The following is a 12,893-nucleotide window of genomic DNA, read 5'->3' on the forward strand; positions in this document are numbered from 1 at the left end:
CTATTGTACCATAAGAAACGATGAGCAGGACAAATTCAGTAAAATCTGGAAAGACTTACATGGACTAATGCAAAGTAAAATAAGTCGAACCAGGAGAACACTGCACACAATAACAGAAATACTGTACAATGGTAAACCGAGAATGACTCAGTTTTTCTCAGCAGTACAGACACTTCTGAAGGGCTCAAGATGAAAAACGCTCTCCACTTCCAGAGAAAGAAAGGATGGAGTCTGAAGGCAGAGTGAAGCAGACTTGTTTTACTTTATCTTTTTGGGGGTTTTTTGGTCTGGTTTTTTCACAGCATGACTAATATGGAAATGTGTTTTGCATGACTGCACATGTATAACCTATATGAAACTACTTGCCTTCTCAGGGGTAGCTAAGTGGTGCAGTGGATAGAGCACCAGTGCAGGAGTCAGGAGGACCTGAGTTCAAATCTCACCTCAGACACTTGACACTCACTAGCTGTGTGACCTTGGGCAAGTCGCTTAACCCCAATTGTCTCATCCTGGGTCATCTCCTGTCATCCTGATAAATATCTGGTCACTGGACTCAGATGGCTCTGGAGGAGAAGTGAGGCTGGTGACCTGCACAGCCCTCCCTCACTCAAAACAAAGTCAAGTGCAAGTCATGTCATTATTTCTCTGATGGCATGGTCTTCTTTGGCAACGAAGGACAAGCACACTTGCCTTCTCAATGAGGGGAGTGGATAGGAAAGGAGGGAGGAAATAGGGAACTCAAACATTTAAAAAAACAAATGTTAAACACTGTTTTTACACATAATTGAAAAAAACCAAAATATTAAGAAATAAATTTTAAAAACCACAACTCTACCTGATGCCTGGAAAATTGTCAACAATGTTAAAATTGAAAAAAGAGTCAATGTTAGAGGTGGCTTCAGGAAGGCAGAATACTAAAATACTGTTAGTGGAACTATGAACTGTTCCAATATTTTAGAAACAATTTGGAATCATGATTAGAAAAAAATTACTACAACTATAATTTTTGATGCAGACATCTCATCGCTAGGCATATGCCCCAACAAAGTCTGGACAGAAACAAAGGGGCTCATAATTAGCACCATTTCTTATGATAGCAAAGAAATGTAAATAGAACAGGTACCTATCAGCTAAACCAACTGTGGCATATCAATATAATGGAATATTATGGCACCCTAAGAAACAAAGAATATGAGGGATAAATGAGGGAAATTTTTTTAAGAACCAATACAAAGAAGTCATCAAAACTAGAAAAAGAAATTACACAATAATTTTTAACAATAAAATGAAACACTGTAAAATTATAATGACCAAGTCTAGCTCCATATTAAAGAGATGAGAAAATGTACTTTCTTGCCTTTACTGGAGGGATGGGGAGACTATAAATACAGAATGTTGCATCTGCTATCAAATGTGGTCAAGATGGCTAATTTTGACAAACTGTTTTTTCCTCTTTTAATCTTGTTACATGGGAGATTCTTTAGGTAGAGGGAGAAATCCATTTATAAATGAATGTGACATAAAAAACGTAAGGCACAAATTTTTCAAATATGAAAACTAAACCCTGTGTAATTTGACTGATCTTGGCCAAGATAAGAAAATGCTATACCTCTTCTTATTATCACAGAGGTGGCATAGTAGAGGAGTGGAATATTACATATAACTTTCAGATCAAGATGATCCATCAATTATTTTGTCCAACTTTTTTTTCTTTTTTTTAGTTCTCTGTTATATGGAAAGGCTCACTGGGTAGAGGAGCAGAGGAATTTATTCAAAAATACGTGTAACATACAAATAAATATCTTTAAAAAATTTAAAACAAGGGAAATTTTATTGGAAGCAGAGATATCCAGATATAACTGATTTTTTTAAAAAGGAAGAAGAAAAAACCAATAAGACTTTTTTTTTTAGTTGCTGGTCTATATTGTTATATTTGCTAGCAGGACCTCAAAGTAATTTCAGTTACAGAGTTGCAGATCATGGACTTTCCTGTCAACTGCTAGGTGCCACATAATTAGCTAGTACAATAACTAGGAGGAGATAACAGAGAGAGGCAACAAAGATGAGGAAGAGATTCAAAATCCTATCATTTCAGGATCAAAAGAGAATGGGAAATATTTAATTTGGAGAAGAAAAGAGATATGACAAGTGTCATATTCTAGCATTCTGAAGCACTGCCATGGGAAAGAAGAAATGGACTTTTTTGTATGGCACCAGAGGGGAGAACTAGGTCCTGTGGGTAAAAACAGCAGAAAGGCAGATTGCACCATCGTATAAGAACTTCCTAATAATTAGACCTGTCCAAAGGCAGAATGAGTTCCCCACCACTGTGGATCTTTAAGCAAAGTTTGTAAAGTAGATTTCTGACTTAGGTACAGGTAGAAAACTCCTGAAGCTTCTTCCAACTCTGGTATACTTTGATCCTTTGGTTGTAAGAAACCTTAGAAGTGATCAGCTCCAACTCTCCTCCTAGTGAATGCACCCCTCTCTCAAATCCCCAACAGCTGGTCATCCAATCTGTGACTGAAGACTTCCAGCATCATTGGAGAACTCACTACTGCATGAGATGACCATTATGCTTGTGACAAGTCATAGACTACAAACTAGCAAGCATCTAAATGGGACTTGCTAACAGAGAGGACATAACTCCTGACCCTCTTCCCCAAATAAGCATTAGGTTCCGTGTCCCTGAGGCATCCTCTAGATCCTGGTCTGGAGAATCACACTGTTTGTGATGGCAAGAAGCCCACTTCTTTTCAGGTCTCATATCTGTCCATCAGTGGGAGGTTATAGGACAACGTGCCTGAAGGCTTGACACTAAGTTTCTATTTCCTTCACTGATTAAGAACAAACTAGAAAAGGTAAATCTTCCATCACACAATTTCTTAAAGAATACAGCATAAATAGGCACATTGACAGCCAAGAGAAAAGGAAAAAGAGAACTCCTGCCTCTTCTGTGCCTTACCTCGGATTGGGCAGGGCCCACCAGGAATGCCCCAGGACTACCTAATGCCTTTCATCACTAATGCACCAGAAAGTGCAATGTAGTGGGACACTTACCTTACAAGTGAAAGGGCCTGTTTTGAAAAGGCATCTTTCCTCAGACACAGCACCTATACCAGAAGAGCAATATTAGGATTATCTTAATGTGCAAAGGAACTGTAACTATTTTGTTCTTAATTAGCTAATTAAATCAATTCACTTAAATTTAACAAACATTGATTTAGTATCTACTTTGTGCCATGAACTGTCCTAGGCTATACAAAGGCAGCTCCTGCACTCAAGGAGCTTGTGTCTTACTAGAATATACAACATGTAAGTTAATAAAAGAAATTTCATTAGGAAGAGAATACTAATAACTGGGGGTGGGGGGGTGAGAAAAGGGTTAGTAAAGGCCCTACATTGGAGGGGGCACCTGAGTTATGCTTACATAAGGTACTACCCTTTCTTTATGTGGACAGTTTGGTAGTTCAAAGAAACAAGGAACATCTGTCACATCTTCAACTGTCTATTGGACATCAATCAATAAATCAGTCAATTAACATTTATCAAGTGCCCACTATGTGCCAGGCACTACATTTATGATGAATCTTGAAGGAAGAGAGAGATTTTATGAGGCAGCAGGTGCGTTCTAGGTATGGCATGACCTGAGCAAAGGCATGTATATAAGAGATGGAATGTCATCTGTGAGGCAAGTGAGAAAACAATCTGGCTAGATTACAGAGTGTGGAAATAATGTCCAATGACCCTGAAAGATAGCTTGGAGCCAAGTTGGGAAGAGCTAAACAAGTCCATATTTGATCCTGGAGACAATAGGGAGTCACCGGAGTTGACTGAATAAAAGTTGAATGTGGCCACATTTGTACTTAAAGAAAATAATTTTGGTGAGCAAGACAGACTAGAGCAATGACAAATGTGAGGCCAAGCGACCAATTAGGAGCCCACTGAAGTAATCTGGGTGGCAGGTGATGAGGGACTAAGATGATAACTATTTGAGTACAGACAAGTCACATGGGAGAGATGCAGAGATAGAAATGTCAAGCTTTGGAAACAGATCAGATCTGTGAGTAAAGGAGAGCAAGAAGCTGAAGAGACCCAAGGTTACAGATCACGCAGACTGGAAAGGTGCCTTTCACAGAAATAGGGAAGTTTGGAAAATCTTCCAAATTTGCAAAAATATCACTGTTCCCTTCTTAAGGCATGCCTTCAATGCATGTGTAGATTATTCTCATAAAAATATAGTACAGATAAGAAAGGTGGTATATGGGGTGGTGAGTATTAATGTTGTCTCAGTCACCTTTTTCCTGGTAATGATAATGACTGAGATTTTTTTCCCTAAGATTTTCATATCCTCCCCTCTTTTGAATACTCCAAAAGTTAATCTGTCCATGCCTCTGGCTTTGTGTTGCCTCCAGCACACGTTGTCTGCTATTTTTGGTCTGGGTCAGCTGCTCTTCCCATCTTTATCTTCATTGCATTTCCATTTTTTTTTTAAATCATGTATGGCACTGTCATTTTAAATTCCAAATGTGAAGGTTCCATTGTCCTTTGATGTTAAAAAGTTCATTAACAAAATCTTTCAGATCTATTCTATTTTTTCCCTGTTTTCCTACTTCCAATTTCATTCTTAAATACCCATAGGATGACTTGGCTTTTGGCTCTCTTGCCAAGCTTTCTAAAAACCTGCTTTTCCTACCATGGATTCTCTCTGTTTCATAAGCAACACTGCTCATAATCTTCTACCATTATCCTTTAACATTTCATGTGTTCAGTTGTGGTTCCATTCTTCAGGACCCCATGGGGTTTTCTTGGTAAAGATACTGGACTAGTTTACCAATTTCTTTCTCCAGCTCATCTACAGATGAGGAAACTGAAGCCAACAGGTCACACAGCTAGTAAGCGTCCAAGATGAATTTGAACTCGGGTCTTCCTAACTGCAGGCCCAGTGCTCTATCCACTGCACCATCTAGCTGCCCCCAGATCTTATCTTAGATAAGTTTATATTTTAACTAGACATTGCCCATAGCTACCATATCTCTCTGTTTAGTGAAAGGATCAGATGTTTGCTGTTTAAGATGGCATCCAGTCTTCTTTGGTCTCTCTATCATGGTAACTGATTTGCATTAAACTTCATTACTAATGGTAAATTCTCAGTCAAACTATTTTCAACTTTTGGCATCATATAAATAAGTGAGGTTGGAGTGGCCTCAGTAACACTCCAAAATGTCTCATTTTTACCTATTCTTCTAGTTTGTATTGATTTTGATTTTTTGTTTTAACAAGTTGATGATTTTTCTTTACAAAGAAGGCTGAAATAGTTCCCATATCAGGAACCAGGTATCTACTATCTTTTAAAATATAACCAGTTTCTAATTTTGATTACATTAAATTAAAAAGTTTTTGCACTAAGTCAAAGCAACCAAAATTAGGAGAGAAGTAAAAAGCTGGCAAACAATTTTTACAGCCAGTGTCTCATTTCTAAAATATACAGAAAACTGAGTCAAATCTATAAGACTACAAGTTATTCCACAATTGAAAAATGGTAAAGGGTTAGAACAGGCAATTTTCAGATGAAGAAATTAAAGTTATCTATAGTCACATAAAAATGCTCTAAATCATTATTGATTAGAGCAACAAAAACTAAAACAACTCTAAGGTACCACATCACACCTATCAGATTGGCTAACATGACAAAACAGGAGAATGATAAATGCTGGAGAAGTGGGAAAATTGGAACACCAATGCATTGCTGGTAGAGATGTGTTATTCAGTCATTCTGCAGAACAATTTGGAACTATGCCCAAAGGGCTACAAAACTGTGCATACCCTTTGATGCAGCAATATCACTAATAGATCTACATCACAAAGAGATCATCAAAAAGGGAAAAGGACCCACACATACAAAAATATTTACAGCAGCTCTTTTTGTGGTGGCAAAAAATTGGAAATTGAGAGGGTGTCCATCAGTTGGAGAATGGCTAAACAAGAATGGAATACTATTGTGCTATAAGAAATGATGTGCGGGAAAACTTCAGAAAAACCTGGAAAGACTTATCCATGAACTGAGGCTGAGTGAAATGAGCAGAACGAGGAGAACCCTGCACACAGTGTGCAGTGACTGACTTTGATAGACTTAGCTCTTCTCAGCAATGCAAGGATCTAAGAGAACTCCAAAAGACTCATGGTGGAAAATGCCATCCACATCCAGAGAAAGAACTTTGGAGTCTGAATGCAGATGGAAGTGTGCTAGTTGCTCTCTTTCTCTTCCGTTATTTTGGTTTTTTTGTTTATTCTTTCTTGTGGTTCCTCCCATTCATTCTAATCCTTCTTTACAACATGACTAATGTGAAAATATGTTCAATATGAATGTATAAGTAGAGCCTATATCAGGCTGCATGCTGTCTTGAGGAAGGACAGGGAGGGGGAGAAAATGAAAGTGAAATGCTGCAAACTAAAAATTAATAATTTTTTAAAACTCACAAATAGATTCTATCTCAATTCCATTACGAAGTGTAAAAGAAATAAATTATGAAGAAAATAGGCTAAATTTTTTTTAAAATGATATGCTCAAAAGATCAAACCTTTGTTTCCTCATTCATTTACTTGCCACACTATGGTCTAAAGGCCCTTCCATCTCTAACATTCCATATTCTATGTTCTAAAGTTCTTTCTAGTTTTAACTTCTATGACTATGATAAAAAGCAATAAGGGTTAAAAGACATAGTTCAAATGGGGTTTGCTTTCATGGGTCACTGTAAACATGAAGTATTGTGCAGGAAATGAATGGCAGATAAATCCAGGCTTTTTTGGTTTTAATCTTTTGGATTCTGGGCTTCTACAATATATAGGTTTGTAATTATCTAAGAGCAAGGCTTAGAAGAGGACAACTTTCTGGAAGATGTTCAGATGATTGTAGCCTGAGCTGCTCCCTCCACAATGGGAAAAATGCTTCCTCTACCCTAAAATCCTTGGTGTTATTTATTAGAATGAAAGCTCTCTATTTTCGGACCAAGTCTGCGAATGGTCTCTTCATCAATTAACAGTGAGCAGCTTGGGGAAAGAGAGGAACTGTGAGGACAGTGAGTGAAGGAATGAGGACAGAGGTACTGCAGTGGATTACAGAAAAGAAATATGCCATTGGTGATAAGGCTGGAGCACTCCTCAACACACAAAGACCTGAAGTCACAGATTAAAAACTAACCAAGAATGGATGGCGTTTTCAGAAATGGCCAGTGTGTCATTTCTTTTGTTTGTATTGATTTGTTCTAAGGAAGGATTTTAATGGGCTGGAGGGAGCAGTTAGGGGGGACAGAGGATTGGGGAGGGATGGGGGAAATGGCCTCAATGCCTAGAATACATTTCCACTTTACTTCTACCTCATAGAATCCCTTGTTCACTTCAAAACTCTGATCAAGTGACACTTTCCCCATGAAGCATTTCCCAGACCCCTGAGATGCTATTACCCTTCTCCCTACAACCTTGCATTTGACACATATCTTACATCATGTACATGTTGTCTCTACTATAAGACAGTAAGCTCCTTGAGGGCAAAGCCCTGTTTCAATTTTGTCTCTGTATCCTCAGCACCTAACATAGTGTCTAACATACAACAGATCCTAATAAATGCTTACTAATAGTTCAGTACATTCTAATATAGTCTTAAATAAATAATACAATAATGTATTATCTTATAATAGGAGTAAACAGTGAAGTCAGGAGACCAGTGGGCCAACGATACGAAGGGCAGAGAATGTGGGCTTTAATCAAGCACAACACAATCTTCTAAGAAAGTTCTGTAGACAAGCATTCACAACTCTGATTTTGCTAGGCTCATCACAATTACAGTGGGTGTAAGTAGGCTCCAGCACATTACCAATGATGATTAGCATGCAAGAAATGGCACAAAACCCATTATCAGGGAAGCACGTAACTGCAGAGGGAGGTGGGCCAGTCCCATGGCACAAGGGATAGTCCCAAAGGCATAGCCATGAAATATTAAGACTTAGAAGGCCTCCAATGCATTGAGTGTATCCTCTATGAAGGATTTCTAGAAGAATATAAACAAAAATCACAGGGAATGAAGTATCAATCAGTTGTGAATTGCACAAGTGAAAGAAGTGAGCCCACTGAGGAAAGCAGAGATCTATGTAATTACATACTAATTTAAGTGCAGTACTCAGCACAGCTGAATAGCATCTCACTTTCACATTCCAGTTTTAGATGTAGAAGTTATACTACACTTTAGACTTCTGATCTAGATCTTTCTGCCAGATGAAGCTGCTTTCTTCCATGTCACAGATCCGTGTGATTGCAGCCACTTGTTCTTACCTGCCAGCCTACACTAGGATCGGCTTCTGCCTCAGGAGAAACTATACAAAAGGTCTGTATCTAAGGAGGAAGATAACCTAGTAATCCATTTCCCTTGGTGGCACTACCTCATATCTGTTCTCAAAGCAGTTATGGTATGGTGGAGAGAACAAAAGATTGGGAACTATAAGACATGAGTTCCAATGCTGGCTCTATGACTTACTAGCTCAGGAGTGGTGAACCTATGGTCTTGAAGCCACATGTGACCCTCTAGGTCCTCAAAAGTGGCCCTCTGACTGAATCTAAACTTTGAATTTGTTCTATGAAGTTTGGAGTTAGTCAAAGGGCTGCACTCGAGGACCTAGAGGGCCACAGATTCCCCACCCCTGGACTGGACGTTTTACCTTGGGAATGTCCCTTCCCTTCCTGTACCTATTTCTTTTTCTATAAAATGAAAGGATTAGACTAGATCAGGGTCAGCAAGCTATATATAGCCCAAAGGCCAAGTCCACTAGTGACTGTTTTTTTATAGCCTGGGAGTTAAGAATAGCTTTTTTTTTTTTTAAACATTTTAAAATAAAGTTTAAAATGCACTAGGCTTACCCTTCCGAAACTTGTGTCCTTAATTCAACAAAGCAATTTGGAGGGTGGAGGGAGTAGTGTGGAACCAAGATGGAGGAATAAAGGTGCGGAGTTCCCTCACCCAAAGCCCTCCAAATACCTGTAAAAAATGACTCTAAACAAATTCTGGAGCTCCAGAACCCACAAAATGACAGAGTGAAACAAATCCCTAGCATAAGACAACTGGAAAGTTGACAGGAAGGGTCTTCTGCACTAGGCAGAGAGCAGAGCACAATCCTGGCATGGGCCTCACCAGCACAGATGGGCTAGAGTAGGCCCAAGGGACTGAATCACTGGCAGCTGTGGCAGTTTCCAGACTTCTCAACCCATAAATGCCAAAAAGGTCAGTGGGAAAACTCTGTGGGACCTGGGTGAAAGAGGATTCTACAGTCTGGCTGGATTTAGGCCCCAGCCCCAGGGCAGTCAGAATGGTAGCAGCAGCAGCACTGGTGGCTGTTTCAGAGCTCTGGGCTCACAGATGCCCATCTGTGGGCCCATGTGACTTTCAGATATAAGAATCAAGAGAAGCATGAAAAGGTAAACAGGAAAGAAATCATAAGAGACTTATTGAAGTTGAACTGTTTACATTCCTACATGGAAAGATAATATTTGTAACTCATGAGACGTTTCTCAGTATTAGGGTAGTTGCAGAAGATAGAGAGATAGATAGACAGACAGACAGACAGACAGATAGATAAACAGATGACAGATGGCACAGGATGAGTTGAATATGAAGGGATGACATCTAAAAAATAAAATTAAGGGGTAAGACAGGAATATATTGGGATAAGGAGAAAGGGAGAGAGAGAATAGGATAAATTATCTCACATAAAAGAGGCAAGAAAAAGTTTTTACAATGGAAGGGAAGAGGGGGGAGATGAGAAGGAATGAGTGAACTTTACTCCATCAGCTTTGGCTTAAGGAGGGAATAACACACTCACTTGGGTATCTTACCCTACCGAAAAGTAGGGGGAAGGGGATAAGGGTGAGACGATAGAAGGGAGGGCAGAATGGAGGAGGTGATAGAAGAAAATGCTTTAGAAAAGGGGCAGGATCAAAGGAAAAAATGCAATAATTGGGAGATAGGATAGGATGGAGGAAAAGTTAGTCTTTCACAACATAACTACTATGGAAGTGTTATGCATAACTTACACATATATAACCCATATTGAATTGCTTGCCTTCTCAATGGGGGGGGGAGGGAAGAAAGAAGAGAATTTGGAACTCAAAATCTTGTGGAAATGAATGTTAAAAACTAATAATAAATAAAATTTAAATCTTAAAAAAAACCAATTCAACAAATGTTTAAAAAGTGCCTACTATGGGGTACAAAGTACTAAGCTGGCTACTCTGGAACATACAAAGCCAAGTGATTTGCCCAAAGGTATACCATGAGTCATTAGCAAGTCAGGACTGGACCTGTGTCTCAGCCTGGGGTTTTGTCCAATATACAAAAACACTTTCTGGTTTTCTGATCTTTCTTCGCCAGATATATCCGGAGCTTTATGTAAAGGTTGAATGACAACTTGTATGGAATATAGTAGAGGGAATGCCACTTTTTTTTGGTGGGGGTCTCTTCCAGCTCTGACACTCTATAATCTAGCTCTCTATTATCTAGAGTTCCTTATTCCTCCTGATTTAATTCACTCATAAACATAAATATTTATTGAACATCTACTATGGATGGCCATAGAACTAAACTGGAGGAAACAAAGAGAGGTGCAATACTACCAGTCCTGCCCACAAGAAGCTTACAAACTAACTGGGGTAAGTAGTTAGAGACACACATTAAAAATTAAGCAACAGTGTAAAAGAAGAAGGCCGTAACTGAAAGAGTCTGGATCTGGAGTCTGATGACCAATCCTGAAATAGTGGTTCTACTCTGTGACCTCTCATGGCCTCAGTTTTCTCATTTGTAAGACTAGGGGCTGGACCAGACAGTCTCAAAGGTCTTAAATCCAATAATGCTCTAAGCAAATATCTGATGAGCAATATGGGTGAATAGAGCACTTGACTAGGAGGTAGAAGATGGGTTTTAGGCCTGGTTTTTCTAATAACCAAATTAGACCATTAGTCACGTCATCTATCTCGACCTCAGTTTTCTTACCCACCAGATAAAAGAAAAAACTGTGCACCAGAGATCTCAAGGCTAGCAAGTGTCAGAATCAAGACCTGAAGTCAAGTTCTTCTAATATAACATGTTATTTCTATTCCCAACCACATGGGGAGCGTACAAAGACAAACAATATAATATAGCACTTGGTAAATATGAAATGTAAAAACGGAAACTATTGTGCCTTAAGGGTAGGTCTATAGCCACAGAAAGCTCCATGGAATAAGTAGGAGTTGACAGGGTTACTGAGAGATGGGTAGAATTTGTACTGGTGGGGGAGAGGAAACTCCAAAAAAGAAAAGAGTATGAGGAAAGACAGGAATATGACTATCAAGTTTAAGAAGAATAATCTGGCCATTGTGGAGTGTTTCTACAGGAAACTAAAGAGAGATAATGCCTGAAACGAATCTGGACTTGACCATGCAGACAGTAAATAGCCACTGAAATCTGGCATCATATTTCTCATGACTGCCAGTGCTTGGCACTCTTCTTAGGAATCTGATTTTTGCACCAGGACTCTTTAATGACTCATTCCCTACCTTATTTCTCAGAGCCACAACAACCCTGTGAGGCAGGCAGTACAGGGATTAGTATCCCCATTATTACAAATGAGGAGACTGAGACTCAGCCAGTCTAACCCAAAATCAACAGTGCTGGTCAATGGCAGGGCCAATTATCAAAACCAGGCCTCCTGGCTCCAAGTTCAGTATTCTACATTAGTTGTGTTCCCCAATAAATGGCCCTACAATAAATTCCTAAAATGGACTTCCAGTATGAGTGGAGTGCAAACAAACATGAGGATACTCATGTTCTCTGAGCAAGATGGGGGGGAGGAGAAAACAGGAAATTTTAGGATATGCTGCCACCAAGAAGGAATGTTGTTAGGTACCCAAGACGTTACTCTAATCAGTACCACAGGGACATAGTTAAAGACTGAAAATAACAGTCAGTTTCTTAGACTAAAATTCACAAATGAGCAAAATCTATGTTTCAGCTTCCCTAAAACTGCTTACTTCTCCTCCAGTTTATAAGTATTTATTGAAAATGTAAATAAGGAATATATTAGGTAGGTACTAAACAATCAATAGGCTGTCTATCTAGTCATTCAATCCATCCACACTTATAGCTGTCCTTCTTGATTTCTCAGAATGCTTATTACCATCTGTACCGTACATTCTGGCATTTAATTATACCTCTGGTAATGCAATCTTAGGCTGCATAAACAGAGGTCTAGTGTCCACAGTGAGGGAAGCAATAAATTCAAAGACCTTTTGCCTTAGTCAGACCCTCTCTGGAGTACTGTGTTCAGTTCTGGGTGCCTCATTTTAGGAAACACATTGACAAGCCTGAGTGGGTCCAGAAGACAGAGAGGTCAGGATTGAGATGGGACCACGACATATAATTATCAGTTTTAGTAACTAAGAAAGGGAACATGACAGCTGTCATCAAATATCAAAAGGGCTGGCATGTGGAAGGGTATTAGAGTTGTTCTGCTTGGTCCCACATAGCAGAACTAACACCAGGGTGGGGGAGGGAAAAGGAGGAAAATTTTGACTCACCATAAAACAATAACAATTAGAGTTGTTTGAAATCAATGGAGAGCAAACAGCTATAGGTCAATAAAAGCATTTAAACAGAAATTGGACGGCTACTCGTCAGTGATGTCACTGAAAGTACTCCTGTTTAGGGATAGATTGGAGTAGATGAACTCTGACACTTCTTCTAATTCTTCAATTCATGCGTTAATGTTGTTCACTATCCTCCTCTACTTGTTTCATACACACATTCCCTATCTTCCAAAGAGATTATAAACTCCTTGAGGAGCAGTGCTTTTACATTCCCAAAACAGGCC

General features: G+C 39.1%; 1 protein-coding gene across 1 annotated transcript in view; it reads right to left on the minus strand.

The window, feature by feature from the left end:
- Window positions 1–12,893, minus strand: part of MRPL48 (mitochondrial ribosomal protein L48) — a 64,915-nt gene that overhangs the window by 42,624 nt on the left and 9,398 nt on the right. Inside the window, exon 2 of the mRNA XM_072610899.1 lies at window positions 3,061–3,113. Within this exon, the coding sequence (XP_072467000.1) occupies window positions 3,061–3,113 (53 nt within the window). The remainder of the gene's footprint in view (window positions 1–3,060; window positions 3,114–12,893) is intronic.

This window comes from Notamacropus eugenii, chromosome 5 (assembly GCF_028372415.1).
Source record: "Notamacropus eugenii isolate mMacEug1 chromosome 5, mMacEug1.pri_v2, whole genome shotgun sequence".
NCBI classification, from domain to species: domain Eukaryota; kingdom Metazoa; phylum Chordata; class Mammalia; order Diprotodontia; family Macropodidae; genus Notamacropus; species Notamacropus eugenii.